At 42.8% G+C, this 15944-nt stretch overlaps 1 protein-coding gene across 1 annotated transcript in view; it reads right to left on the bottom strand.

Annotated features, from left to right (window-relative positions):
- Positions 1-15944, bottom strand: part of LOC126408047 (spondin-1-like) — a 139500-nt gene that overhangs the window by 100797 nt on the left and 22759 nt on the right. Inside the window, exon 3 of the mRNA XM_050073402.1 lies at positions 15226-15359. Within this exon, the coding sequence (XP_049929359.1) occupies positions 15226-15359 (134 nt within the window). The remainder of the gene's footprint in view (positions 1-15225; positions 15360-15944) is intronic.

Here is a 15944-nt window from a genome sequence, read left to right as displayed (position 1 = left end):
GAGCAGGCTCACGGCTTATGTGTTTGCCACTTTCTTTTTCATTTTAACCCACACCATGATCTTTCCCTTACCCTAACCAAGCGGTTTTTGTGCCTGAACCTAACCAGACCTTAACCACAGGGCATCATGATGATTTCGGAACAATGGGACTTCGGAACAATGGGTTTAATATGGTCGGAACAATGGGATGTCGGACCAATGGGCTGTCGGAAAAATGGGCAGACCCCGTTTTATTTGTGAATAGAAGATTACAGGTTAGGGTAGTACGACGCAGTTTTTTTGAGCGGAGTGGTGAGCATGTGGAGCGGGATAAAATTTATGATGGAGCGGAGCGGAGCGAAGAATGCGCAGAACCAAGCGGAGCGGACGAGCGGCGCAAAGTGACAGGTCTGCGAGCGAGGAGCGGAAATTTTCACCCACTCCGCTCCGCTCACATGCTCGGGTGTGGGAGGAGTTCGGGAAGGCTATGGAGAGGGAATGTCGGTTGGCCTAAAGGAAGTTCTGGCAGACTGTTAGACGCCTCAGAAAGGGAAAGCAGGGCTTGTCTCAGGCTGTGCTCAGCAAAGAAGGTGAACTGCTGACCCGAACTGGGGACATCGTCAAGCGGTGGAAGGAGCGCTTTGAGGAACTCCTGAACCCAGCCATCACATCCACTGTGGAGGAGGCTGAAGACTCAAGAGGAACTCTCTCCCATATCCCTGACAGAGGTTGCTGAGGTAGTCAAAAAGCTCCCCAGTGGCAAGGTGCAGGGTGTGGATGAGATAAGCCCTGAGATGCTGAAGGATCTGGACACTGTTGTGCTGTCTTGGCTGACACACTTTTGCAGTGTTGCAAGGTGGTCAGGTACGGTGCCTGCTGAGTGGCAGACCGGGGTTGTAGTTCCCATTTTCAAAAAAAGGGACCGTAGGGTGTGCTCCAACTATCGGGGTATCACATTGCTCAGCCTCCCAGGTAAGGTCTACTCCAGGGTGCTGGAAAGAAGGCTAGCCATGGAACAGTGGACCAGCTCTTTAACCTTGCGAGGCTGCTGGAGGGATTGTGGGAGCCCATCCAGTCTACATGTGCTTTATGGACTTGGAGAAGGCTTACAACCACGTCCCTAAGGGGGTCTTGTGGGGGGTACTGGGGGACTGCGGAGTAGCAGGCTCGCTGCTATGAGCCATCCAGTCCCTGCATGACCAAAGTGAGAGCTGTTTCTGCATACTCATGCACAAAGTCAAACACATTCTCAGTGGGTGTTGGCCTCCGCCAGGGTTGTTTGTTTGCTATTTTCACGGCAGGATTTTGAGGCGCAGCCAGGGGGAGGAAGAGGTCTGGTTTGGGGACCTCAGAACTGCATCTCTGCTTTTTGCAGATAATGTGGTTCTGTTGGCTTCATCACACCGTGACCTACAGAATGCACTGGGGCAGTTTGCAGCCGAGTGTGAAGTGGTCGGAATGAGAGTCAGCAACTTCAAATCTGAGGCCATGGTTCTCTGCTGGAAACCAGTGGATTGCCCCCTCCGGGTTGGGGGAGAGTTACTGCCTCAAGTGAGGGAGTTAAAGTATCTTGGGGTCTTGTTAATGAGTGAGGGTAGAATGGAGCGTGAGTTGGATTGGCGGTTTGGTGTGGCTTCTGCAGTGATGCGGGCGCTGTGCCTGACTGTTGTGATGAAGAGGGAGCCTGAGCCAGAAGGCAAAGCTTTTGATGTACTGGTCCATCTACGTTGCAACCCTCACCTATGGTCATGAGCTCTGGGTAGTGACCAAAAGAATGAGATCGCGGATACAAACGGCCGAAATGAGTTTCCTCTGTGGAATGGCTGGGCTCAGCCTTAGAGATAGGGTGAGGAGCTCGGACGTCCAGAGGGAGCTCGGAGTAGAGCCGCTGCTCCTTCGCATGGAAAGGGGTCAGTTGAGGTGGTTCAGGCATCTGATCAGGATGCCTCCTGGGCGCCTCCTGCTGGAGGTGTTTGTCCCCTGGTGGCTGGCCGTAGAACAGGTCATAAAGCCTGACTCCATGTTAGCAGATGAGACACAAGCCAAACTGACACCACAGAGATCACTACTATGCAGACTAAAGAAGCCATATCCAGCTATATTTTGGCTTCATTTTTGTACAGTGGGGGTAAGTGGAGACACACCGTCCTTCTTTATATACAGTCTGCTAAATGAAAAGAAATGGTAAAAGTCATAAGGATTTATCCTCTGGGGAAAATGAATGTCTGCATTAACTACATTAGCGTGGCTACAAACATAGTGGGTCCACTACATGTATTTTTATGTGGATGGCTTTACACATGGCTAAAAGTTGCATTCTAAACTGTTTTTTTCCTAGGGTGGAGGTTGTATACAGGCCTTTAGTCTAATGGTCACATTTCACCACTGCTAGACTTTCAAAGACATCAATAATATCCAGTATCTTTCAGCCTCAATAGTGTTCAGTGCTCTGTTCTGAGTTGGTCTCTAAATAGCAGATGCAGTGTAATACTGTTCCAGCATTTGCCAAATTAGTCCAAAAGATTGTGACGATAATGTGAAAACAAAAGTTTCTTGCAGTGCTTTTTTTGACATAGAGCGTTCACATGCACTCCTGAACTTTATTGATAAAAAATAATGTGACAGGTAAATAAAATATGCAAGAAAAATTTCCAGAGATGTAATATCTTCATATAATTATCTATCTTCTGCGCTGGATTTCTGGCACAATTCTCATCATTGCTGGAGCATTTTAAGCCCTGAGGTCAGGAGCTCACACAAGTCATTAGCAATCTTTCTCTGAGCGCATGAAGAGCAAGGCTCTCCATACAAATGTTAGGTAAATCAGGTCAGTAGTTGGCGAGGTATCAAAGTGTTACACTGACAGACTTACTGCCCCACTGCCAGAAAAACAATAAGCAATACAAGGAGAATCAATTCATACCAGCTAAAATTCATCTCTGTACTTATTATTCATGGGACTTTACAGTAGACGATAAATAGCAGCAAATACCCAGGCAGCAGTGGTTTCCGACAGCTGAGACTACTTGAAATAATCCAGTCCTGTGATCAATAAAAAAGGCTCGTCTGTGTGTGACTGCGTCGAGACAGAAGAGTTTAGATCCTGCTGTCAAGCAGCTTCCCAGAGTCTCACAGTTAAACTTGTGTTGTCACAGAGCGAGCAGACGACTTGTGGCCTCTTCCTCCTCCTGGAGTCCTCCCAGTAACAACAGCAGAATACTGATGGGAAGATCGAGCAGAAGGTCGATGTGAGGTGAAAATGTGATGAACAGACAGCCGGAGGGGCAGTGACGGAGCAAGAAGAGAAATGTAAGTGTAAACTTGATAACGAGATGAGGAGTGATCAACAGGACAGCAAATCTTAGATAGGATAACAGTCTACCTCACTCACACACACACACACACACACACACACACACATTTCCCTCATCTCTCTCTTTCTTTCTCTCTCTGCCTGTCTCTTTTAGCTCCAGGTGGAAATGTTTCCAGACACTGAAAGACTTTTCAGGAGTTTGTGGAGATTAAAGAACAGATTTGGGCTGAGCTCATCAGAACTACCAGAAGGACCTTGGTGACCTGGGGTGGAATTCAAACAAACACACAATCTCTCACACTCACACACACACAATCTCAGATGTACGTACACATCCTGTCGCACCCCAAGGAGCTTGTGTATACATGTCAAATAGAAAAAGTCAAAACAAGGCAGAAATATAAAAATCCTTCGGCTGAAAATCCTCCTCATAGCACGCAGCAGTTGAAAGCGGATGATGCTTTGAAGATGGAGAAAAGAGGGAAATTGTGTGGGTGACTCACCATTATTAAAGCAGTCTGCAGATTTGACAGCTTCCCCATGAAAAAGAAGTGTAATCAACTTGTTTTTACTATATAGTCTCAAGTTATAAACAAAACTTTCTAGTGCCAAATGTTTCATCTACAGAGGTTATCAAACCTGAGGTTGCAGGGTTTTTGCAAAGATCTATGTGTGTGAGCGTCTGTGAGTTGTCTTCTTTTAGAACTGTGAAAATTTCTGTGGTGGGTAGAATCACAAATCAGCATTTGCATCAAGGCAACTTTGCTTTTTGCTTCACAAAGACGGTTGTGTTCTACTGCAAGAAGACATAACTCTTAAAATTGCGCTAATTAATTAGAAAGATTAGTAGATCAAATGACTACTTGTATTGTGTGTCTTACTGACAAACCCAGAGAGAATGATCAGTTTTCCTCCGCTCTACGAATCATTGGTTAGCATCTTTTAGCACAGTTTTCAGCAACCTCATTTACAGCAACTGCAAGCAGCTGTTTTCAGCTACTATAAAAAGCTGCAATGCACTGACCAGACGCTACCTGCACAGTATCAAATGGCAGAAAGATAAACTTAGCAGCAAAGTGGTGGAAAAAAACAGACGATTTAGCTGCCAGTAGAGACAAACATGGAGGAAAAATGAGAGTGAATATAAATTAATTAAATTTATTAAGTTCAAACATAAAAATAAGAACAGTACTTTGTGAAGTTGTTAAAAACATTAGTCATAACAACTTTATAAGGTGATAATATGTTATATATGTTATGTTATTAAAGCTGGTTCTGCTGCCTACAAGGGGCAAAAATAAAAATCATGATGTGCACTATATTGTGAAACCAGTGGTGTAAGGGAGCTCCGATGGGCCCCACTGCAATCGACTGTGATGGGCCCCACTGCGCACTAGTCACTAGTTATGAAGCACACACACAGAGTTTTAGGCGTATATATATTTTACCAACAGGGTGACTCACTGCTGCTTTTATGTTATATCCATTTGCAGATGTGCGCAGCTTGTCAGTCTTAAGAGATGTTACAGTTAAACTAGCTCCTGTAAATCACATTGTCTCATTACATGATTAAACAGAGACCTGATATTGGACAACATCAGCATACATATTACTCAGCAATCTCCATTACATATCTGTGTATGAAAAAAAACTACAAAAGAAAAAAAGGAAATTATTACTTTAAATAAATAGTTTTTTACAGTTAAATCATATTTTTTTTATAGTGTATGTAGAATAAGCACATAATTTTGTTATAGATTGATATTATTTTACAAAAACACAAAACAATGATAGAGATGGCTTTACCTTTTTGAGGGCATATATAGAAAATTGTACCATTTTTTAAATTAATGTGAGTTCTTCTTTGAACACGGGTGTATTTCCAGGTGACCTCCTATGTACAGCACTTTGTTTCAGCTGTGGTTGTTTTAAAGCGCTTTATAAATAAAGTTGAGTTGAGTTGAGGTAGCAATCAGACCCCTCCACCCAAAAGGCCCAAGTGCAAATGCACTGCCTGCACTGTCTATATTTACGTCCCTGTGTGAAACCATTAAAGAATACTTCACCCACAAAATGACTTGTTGTATATCAATTACTCACCACATGTTTCATTAAATCTATGAAGAAAAGTTTATTTTTCTCACATGCCACCACTGTGAACGGAGAATCCAAAAAAGGCAAACATACCTCATGAATTAAAGTCATTAAGGTACCACATTTGACGTTACAATAAAAAACACTTCCACCCATGAGTAGTACGCTCTGAACTTGCCTGAGCACGTGCGTGAGCTCCGCTTGAGCATGCACGTGAATGGCAAGGGAAACTACTCGGCCAGGCATGAGACTGCTTGTACTGTCATGTTTTAAATGAAATGAAATTCTCCATTTACTGTGGAGACATGTGAGAAAAATAAACTTTTCTTTATAAAGTCAAGGTAACAAGTGGTGAACTGTTAATTAACCTCAGACATAGTTCTGCCATACAGATAATCCACTATTGAAAAACTAGTAACAAGACATCTGTTATGCACTACACCGCCAATACATGTGTAGCCGCTTAGATTTTGGGTACGGTTCCCGGTTGGAAAAATACCCATATTCATTAAGCTTCAATAATTACAAACCTCTCATTAAAGCGCCCTGCCCATTTTCACTAGCAAAAAGCAATGCTGGAAAACATTCAGGTAACATTGGCAGGCTTCTCATTTTTAGCAGGCGCTGATCAATGCTCTCACCAGTTGAACTAGCAAGTCACTGGTGCCAAAATGTCCATTATTTGAATCAAGTATGAAAAATAAGGTGCAAAATGTTAGTCAGCTACACCTATTATTTCTGTGTTTGATACATAGTCATCCAACATTTCACATATTCAGCAGCGCCTTTCAGCTTTCAAGGTTGTAGATGCAGATTGTGAACACTAAGTAAGCTGTCAGTGCTTCACGAGACAACCAATTACAGATCTAAATTCAATCTTTGATTTAAGGTTGCTTATAAATGTAGATAATTGTGCATGTTGAAAGCTAAAACTTTATTGGATTTCATAAAGGATTTGACCTGAAGTGCAGATTTGATGCTGGATTCATATTGACCAAATCATGACTTCAGTCACTTTAAAAAATTAACTTCACTTATTGCCTGAGCTGAGTGGCTATGGCAAAAGCTCAATAAAACTCAGATGACAGACTTAGAGGAAAGGCTGCCTGCATTTTCCCCTAATAAGACACATTATTGTGTATTATTATTTATATAACATAAGTAACTCGTACACACCTGCTCAGTTTGTGATTATTTGCACTAAGGTGTGTAACAATTCCTGTTCCTGCCAAAATGTAGGTAGATGACAAGAACTGCAAGAACTGAGGAAAACAGCAACAAAAATAACTACAGTGAAGCTAAATAAGTGGCAGTAAAAGTTAAAAACATGTTTAACACAAGCGTGGACTTCTTCAATGCCTGTGGAGGCTTTAGAGTTGCTGGTTCCCTCTGCCTCAGGCTGCATGCTGTTTGGAGGCAGACGGCTCCCCAGGATGAACGACAAGAGTTGGGGCGAAAGCTTGACCAACTGAGGAGGAGGAGGGCAGGCCTGACAGTACACTTCCTGCCTCAAGAAGAAAAGTTGCACATTGTATATTGGAGTGGTTGTTAGTTCCAGTGCCAGTAACGGCTGAGACAAGCAGAGATAGCGCATGATAGAGAGTGCTATTTCAAAGCTGCTGACATCTTCTGCTTGCCAAGAAGAGGATGAGCGTGTTTTAACAGCTGACTTCTTTCAGGTGTTCAGCTCGCACATCATTTAACTGTGGGGGAACTTATAAAAACAAACAAGTGTAGTCCCAAATGGAGTTACACAGTATGTGATAACGGAAGAGTAGCATCTTCTAAACGACTGCAACTATCAGCTATTTCCATTGATTACCTGACAAATTACTGTTTGATTGTTTGGTCTATAAAATGAATAATGAAAATGCCCACCAAAATTCTCTAAGGCCAAGCTCACATTATCAAAGTGCTTGTTTTGCTGGTCAACAGTTCAGAACCTACAGATATCCAGTTTACTGTCACATAGGACAAAAAACAGCTGCAAATATTCACATCTCAGATGTTGGAACCAGTCGATTTCTGGCATTTAGGCCTAGTCTGGCCTGTTTTTCTGTGATGTCACCACAAGCTTAGATCTCTGCACTTGGCATGTTATGTTGTAGAACTAGTTTGGCGTGGTAGTCAGAATTCATATCAATCCTCATTGAGTTTGTTTTTTGAAGTATCCCATTTTCATGGTTGAGCATCTAACAATCATATCTTGATTTCAGAAACCTGGTTAAGCCCTTATCCTGGATTTAAGAAATCCAAATAGGCTAGAATTCTGAAAGAAAACTTGGACACTGTTACATGAATACATCTACCTGCTCAGGTGCGGCTTTAGCCAAGCGATGTCACAGCAACACAAACAGTGGCAGCAGTGAAACTGTCTCACTTCTGGGGGTATGAAGAAACAAAGTTTTGTCTTCTGGTGACTCCCAGATATGTTTATGCGTACCATGCTGTGTAGCTATATGTTGTGTATGTTATTTGCCCTAAAAAATTACATTAGATAGCAACATTTCCTAGTTATGTTACCATAATTCGTTCTGCACGTTTCCCTCAAAATACATTTGTTGTTTCAAGCTAGTTAAGCCTAGCGTTTTTCCAGAAAGCCACAAAGTCAAGTTCAGCTCACATCCCAGCTACACCTGCTGATCTCAAGCAGCCCAATCAGCTGAAGGATCAGCTGATTCTCTTCTATGCATTCAAGTGATTTTATACACGGCACCCTATCTCAGATGCTTTAGCCTTAAAGACGAAAATGGTCCTGACCGAAACCTCCCTAAAGCCCTGTGCATACTCCGCAAGAACAGAGAAATTTGTTCTTTTTCTCGAGGTGGCAAGATCAAGACCAAAGTTCTTTCTGGCCAGGACATTTCATACTTCATGAGAAACTCAAGTGCAGAACTCCATTGGCCCCTCCCACTGCCGTGTACGTCACATGCACTTTTCCGCATTAACCATGCCCACATCAAATTTCTGACCAATCACACAATAGCTCTCGGACACCACACATGAAAAAAGTTCTGCCCGAATGATGTGTCGAAAACATGCTGCAAGAACTCCCAAACCAGGGCTGCAAGAAAAAAATGACGTTATTGTTTTCTTGCAGCCCTTCGAGAGAGAACAAATTTCTCTGTTCTTGCGGAGTATGTAAAGGCCTTAACCCTAACCCCCTAACCCCGATCCCCCTGTCCTCACCATCTTTCTTTTCCTAAACCTAACCATGGTAACTTTACTTGCCTAAACCTAACATCCCTAACTTTGCTTTTATAAATTACTCTAGGCCAGCCATAATTGGGAAGTTTACTACACTGCTAGCAAAGCAGAGTTAGCTGCCTCCCTGTTTCCAGTCTTTATGCTATACATGACTTCAACGCAACGTCACTCACTGCCATAACAACGTCCATGCCCCCTTTTGGGTGAAAGTTCTGAATTCGACCCGGGAGAGACGCTAGTCGCAGCTAGGAGTTCATAATGCCGAAAAGTTGCTGCGTTGTTCACTGCACAGCAAACAATTTAAAAAAAAAACAGAGTTGCGATTTTCTTTGCTCCCGGATAGAGTGAAGAATGGGGAAAGAAGAAATCTGTGGCTCACAGCCATCAAACGGCAGGGTAAAGACGGAAAGCTGTGGGATCCAGCCAGTCACTACACCTAACATTACTTCTGTGGCAGGCACTTCATCACAGGTTAGTTGGCTAACGTTAGCTAGCTAGCTAAAGTCAGTTGATCTCAACAATAACATGAGATGTTCAAAGCCAAGAAGTTACTTCTAATGAATATTAAGTAATGAATCGACAGGACATGAATTGAATGAATGAATTGACAGGGTCATTCGTCCACACAGAGGCTGGCAGCTGAAAAGGGCACACACCTCTTATCATTTTCACTTTCTCGTCGTACCTAAGGCGATCAGGACCTCTAAAACCTCTCCGTAGTATGTAGCCTGACTGGCCATTTCATCCGAAGGGGAAAGACTCAACTGATTTGTTTTTATTTACACTTTATGTGTGTGAAGACCTCTGCTGCCAGTCAAAATTGCTGAAGTCATGTATGCTATGCTAAGTTAAGCTAACCAGCTGCTGGATGTAGTCTTGTAAAGACACGAGAGTGGTTTCAATCTTCTCATCTAACGCTCAGCATATTTCCCAAAATGTCAATATTCCTTTACATTTCGGGGGTCGATTTGAATGTCTGCTATTATGTTTCTTAACGGGGACATAACAAATATATTTAAAGAGTCTAAATCTCAAGCTAATCATATAATAAAATCAGGTAATCTTTTGAGTGCTACAGCTGTCACTAACAGCTTTGTCACTCCTCCTCCTCCTAAAAAAATAATGGCACTAATGTTGAAATAGCAGATGTTGAAGTTGTGTTGAAGAATGCTGTAGGCCCGCTCCAGTATTGAAAGAATCAATGAGATTTCTGCAGTGGGGTAAAAGTGTTGGAGCACTCCCAACTGTAAGGAGCTAGAGTATTTGAAGATTCTTGGAATGAGCTTAGAGACGTCTGTTTGACATCCTGGATGGCAACATGTAGTCTATAACAGAAAGTAGAGAGAAACAGACTGGGTACGATAAAGAGAGGGGAACAGAGAGCTTTCTGATGGTGCAGTTGTAGCAATACTTTCTAGTGACATTGCATGATGTGGGATGTAAATGAAATTGTGCGGCTTTGGTGTGAAGATTCTTCCTTTTAGCTCAACACTGGCTAGCATGACAGAGACATGATTCATGGGAGACAGCTGCTAATGTTGTCCACTCAGTGATGTTTTATAGCACAGACATACTGCAAAGTATCTCCTCCCTGACTGCCATGAATTTGTTTCTGAAGACTGTGCCAGTAGCACCATGGGAGAAAAACGAAAAACGTCCTCAACAAAGATTAAGTGAAAAGCAGGTTACAACAGCAGAGAGAGGACAGTTAAAGAAGAAGACAGAGTGTGACAGAAAGGCGTACACGTTAGATGAGGTAATTCTAAATCTCTATCTCACCGCTGACAGACAAAAGTGACAGTAATACGAGGTGAATTTGCATAGCAGATGTTCCCCCTACACAGGACTAGATTTATTGGACTTGCAAACACTGCGATGGCTTCGTGCCATCTGTCATACAGCAGCAGCAGATAAATTAAAAGTAACAGCTGTGAGTATACTGTGGAGGTAAGGGCAAGTTATAGCATCTCGCTCAGAGGAGGAAGAGATGCGTGTCAGGGAGGTTATTCCCTTCGGGAAGTCTGATGAGGAGATGGAAGCGAGAGAGAGTGAAAAAACAGTGGAGGAAGAGGGAGGAAGGCAGGCAGAGGGAGAAAGGTTTTCAGCCGCATGTTCTCTTAGAGTTATCGGCTGTTTAACATTTTTGTCAAAAAGCGGATAGCAGCTAAATATTTCCATAACTCACTTAATCTGTATGAGCCCACATATGATTTGTTTGTGCTCACACAGGAGGCATGAGATACGCTTTATCCTCGAACAGGTATTAACTGTAAGAGCTATTTGTTATCAGACAGTATTACATTTGTAAAGGCCTAAATCTTATTCACCGTGCGTAAAAATCAATCCCTTATTTCTTTCACTGAAGTCAGTCTTCTGCATTCTTTTTTCTCTTTGGCTTTGTACCTAATGATTTTCTCTTTATTTCACAACAGCCTGTGAGTCTTGTAAGAACAACATTAAGAATTAATGTGTTCATCGTGACATGAGCATCAAAGTATTGTAGTCCAGGGGTGAAACACAGAGTTCACTACATTCCACTGTGTTTAATCAAATTCAAACCTTTTTCTCCACAGGGCAGCTGAGGTGATGCTGTGTACCTGAAACAAAAGTATGCATCTCTGGATGCCAGGATAGCTACTGCGAATATACCCCAACACATCAGTATGCTAGGGGTGTGGCGAACCAAAAACTTTTAATCGTGGGTTATTGTGAAAATGCCCTTATGATTCAGAGCACACATCAGAGCCATATAAAAAAGTTGGATACATTAAGTAATTTTATATCAATGCTGCAAGAGCAGTAGGTCTCCCCTGCCCATTCTCATTCGCCAAATGGCCAAATACCAACACTTTGTCAATAGGAATGGGTATTGTTAAGATTTTATTGATACTACTACTCTTATCAAAACTCCTTATCGATTCGGTTCTTTATCGTTTTTTTTTCATTTCTAAATAATTGCTTTTTAGGAAAAATTCAGAACAAGATTATTGAATATTTTGAATATAACTGTTTGTTCTCAGAGCAGCAACAGTCATTTTTACAACAGCAATGTCACTATATAAAGAATACATCACAATACTGAGTGAAGTTTAGTATTTATCAGTTGCTGTTAGTCATACTTTCCGTCCTCTGTCCTGCTCCCTCTCTGCTGATGTGATTCACTGTGTGCAGGTAACAGATAAGATAATATGAGATAAGTAGCAAAGTAAGCTCAACACTTAGTCTACATACAGACAGCTGTCATTTTAGCCTATTGGTAACAACTCTCTATTAGCTGAACGTGCGTGCTGTCCTTGTGTAAGACATAATGTTAGTGACGGTGGATGAGAGATTGTGGAAAGAGCATACTGAATATCGCTGTCTCCATGTTTACATGTTTATGCAATTACAGTAACGAGTGTAGTTGCCATCGGCTTGAGTAATTTTTGAGTTATTCTTACTTTGTTTCCACCGCAGCCTCTCTACTGTTCCCTGACTTTACTGCGTGTGCGTGTTGTGTGGGTGTGGGTGTGTGTGTGTGTGTGTGTGTGTGGAGGAGGTCAGCCCTGGCACAGATGGAAGGTGAGAGGCTGCAGGATGATAATGAATTAAACGAATATGTTTAAAGTATTGATAAAAGAACCAGTAACATTAGAGCTTTTCAGTACTACAGCTTTGATAATTTAGACCCAGGGCTCATTCAGTGCTGGGTTTTGGTACCCATCACCAGCTCTGTCACACACCTTGGTAGTGATGCCAAAGGTCTGGCAAGGTTTGGCATCTCCATAGGATGCACCGGGCTTTCAAGTAACGACAATGTAAACCCATCCATGGAGATATTTGACGCTCACAGCAACTGGTGTAGTATAAAGAACAAGAAAGTCCATGTAAGGTGGGAGGGAGCGGTGGTGGAAAGGGTCAAACAAACACAGACTTTGACCCTGGAGACAGCTGTTTTTGTCCTGTGTGAAACCAAAAGTCAGTGCTGTCATAACGTAATGTACTTACCTCACTCATATGACATATTTACATCACGTTACATACCTACTTTAACCCGAAACATGGTGTTTTTTCTAAACCTGACCAAATAGTTTTCTTCCCTAAACCTAACCAAACCATCTGACAACATTATCCTTGCGTTAAAATGTGATTCACCCAGGAGACATCTGTGCATCACATACAGACACTAAAGAGTGCGTGTCATAGAGATGCCAAAGGGTGCCTTCAGAGTCGGTATCACATGCCGAGGGGTAAGGGATAAGTGCCAGTAATTGACGACCTGGGATAAGAACATGTTAGTCTCCCACAGGCTCCCAGGAAAGAATTGTGTGTAAATCAGTAAACATTTTTCTGAGCATCACAACCCTTGCGAAATGACTCGTTTCACTATCAGAATTTGATTCATTTGGGCCAATAACATTTGGAAAGTGTCACATAGCTGCACAATTAAAGCTGCAGTAGGTGGAAAGCCTGAAAACGGTTGATTTTTGAGTCTCATCTGAGTTAGGTTTCGTTCGTCTCCGCCCTGAGCCCCTCCTACCCGACGAGCACGCGAGTATTTTATCCTACTTGGTTCTATTTCTCCCTCTCTGGGAGCCTCGACTCTCCCTCACCGCGCAGCAGCCCGCCCCATCCCTCCCTCGCGGCCCCGCACATACCCCCAAGGCTCGGCTTGGCCTTTCCGCAGAGAGCCCTCGGCTCCGCTCCCACGGCCGACCCTTGCACCCTCCGGCCCCGGACCCACCTCACCCTTCCCCTCCCTCCGGGGCTCCGGGGAACCGAGTTCTGTCTTCCTTTTTTTGGGGTTAGCCGTGTAGGCAGTTGTAGCCAATGCTGGAATAGCTATTTTACCTGGTGCACTGTTCGCCATTGCCGCTTGCTCTCCCCTTCTGCCAGCGGCACGGGAACGCGCATATGCAGTAGAACAGCCAATAGGAAGGCAGTGGTCTGAGCTGACCTTTGATTGGTTGATGCACATCGGCACGATGTCTGAGCTGACCTTTGATTGGTTGATGCACATCGGCACGATAATGATTCTTTAGAGGCTGAACACAGAGCCATGGTGAGGTGCAAAAACCTATTGTTTGTCTCAGACCACTTGATTTACATTATGCTCAGAGGATATTATAACATTTTTACTCAATTATACCAAAACAATGTTGCCTACTGGAGCTTTAAATCATCTTATCCCCATTCAAGTCATCAGAGCGCTAAACCGGAGGAAGCAAGCTAAGCCAGCAGGAGTACCTAGTGCGTCTGCTCCATGGGCCACACAGTGTGGAAACAGTGCCGAGCAGGGAAGCCGGACTTGCTTGAATGGTCCGCTGGAAAACCGAAGATCAAGGACGCTGCGACACGGCCCTGCCACGGCAGCCACCCGTGGGCAAACAAATCAGTCTCCAGCGTGCCGCTGTCCAGCAACCTCGAATCTGTAGGGGAGGGGGGGCGGACACGACTCACGGCAGTATTTTGAATTTGAGTGCAGTAACCGTTTTGGCCACATTCTTACATACAGCGCCTTTAAGCCTTGTCCTGGTGTGTTGGACATTTTTCAACAATTCACAGTTTCAGAGTAATCTTGGGGTTGTTGCTACCATCTCAGACAGATACATAAAACTACCGTCACAGACTGACACACACGCACACACACACACACACACACACACACACACACACTCTTGAAATAACAGTGCAGGCCCTTGAGTCACACCTGCTTCAAACCACAAATTGCCCCCCATAACCATCATCTGTCTCTTTGTTGTAGAGCCACAGTGTGTTGTGGCCTCTGAAGAAACACCTGGCATTAGCTTACTTAATGTGTTGCCTATAACCAATAACGACTATCTGTTAAAACAACAATGACCATGTGAGGGTACAGTATTCATTGGCAGTGCAGCTGTCCACATTTCTGCTTTCTGCTTTGCAGTAGAAAGTGTAGATAAAGTGCTCCTGCTGTGGAATTATATAACTTGATGGATCATACTGGTGGTTTTTAATTTTACCTATAAACTACTTTCCATTAGTACTCTCCATTATCCGCAGCACACCATATGCTTTTTAGATTGATTCCCTCTCTTTTAGGCAGCTACTGACTTCCATTAATTTCGTCACAGCAAGAAAATCAGCTTGCAGAGACTTGAAACTTGCTTAAGTGAAGTCATTTATCACACCTATATTTTGTCAAGACACCATTATCAGTGAACAGGGACTCATTTGAACTCCGTCTTTGTTGTTGCTGTCAGGTCTCGACATCAGAGACTTCAGAGCCGACTCCTGAACAGCATTTTAGAGCTAAAGAAAAACACATTCACATGATCATGTTGCTTCTTGTTTTTCTTTTTGGTTTTGGTTTTCCACCACATACCTAATTAATGCAAGTTGTTTTGACTGAATATGAAATCTTTCATTTCAAAGCTGTGGAGAATTTTCAAAACAGTCCCTGCTTGCAACTGCAAAAATAAATAAATAAATGAACATAAAATGGATAAATGTTCACTGTGATGAATTTAATATCTCAATTTTCAAGTCTCTGCAAGCTTATTTTCAATTTTTTTATTTTTTATTTTTGCCCTCCATCAATAACACCATCAAAAAGGCTGGTTGAAAGTTTAGTCTTCTTTAAAGGAGCATAATGAGACAAAAATGAAACTTACTTCAGTATAACACAGCCAGCCCCACTAGGCGGCGCTGTCCAGAGGACTTGTATCCTTGTGCGTCTGCGAGGTGTGCTCTCCGTCACTGCAGGGGCACAGTTCGTCATGAACTGTGTATCCTCCTCATCAATGATCTAGAAACAGAAGGAGGAGGAATTTATGGTGCATTGCATTTACACTGGGAAGTTGGAATTTCCCTGTTCCAGTACAGGTGTAACAATACATCAATCTGGATCCATATATCGATTCAATGATCAACAATCCAATATCGTCAGTGCAAAGTGAAAACATCAATACATATCGTGATCTTCATGATACGCCTTTATTCTGAAATTCCCATAGCAAATCTGTGTCACCACTTCCGTCCAAGCACATCTTGTCCCTAAACATTCAAACATCGCTAGCACCTTAGCTTCAGGCAGACAATGAGACGCAGCCAAGAAAAAGTCAATGAGGACATTTGCTGATATCGTCTCATATTGATCCCCTGAATGGTATAGAATCAAAATCCTATCGTAACAGACTTTGTGATATCAGCAAGTGTTGTATGACTGTCCAAAAAAATCTAATATTGTATCATGATCGGATTTCTGAAGCCAAAAATGGGAAGAACCTCAACAACCCCCAAACTCAAAATCACAGATGCTTGTTCCATGCACCAAGCAAGTTTATTCGCATTGCTGACTTATTTGTGTCTGATTAAATCAGTTGTATAGTAC

Source organism: Epinephelus moara, chromosome 20 (genome assembly GCF_006386435.1).
Source record: "Epinephelus moara isolate mb chromosome 20, YSFRI_EMoa_1.0, whole genome shotgun sequence".
Classification (NCBI taxonomy): domain Eukaryota; kingdom Metazoa; phylum Chordata; class Actinopteri; order Perciformes; family Serranidae; genus Epinephelus; species Epinephelus moara.
This window is presented reverse-complemented; position numbering and strand designations above follow the sequence as displayed.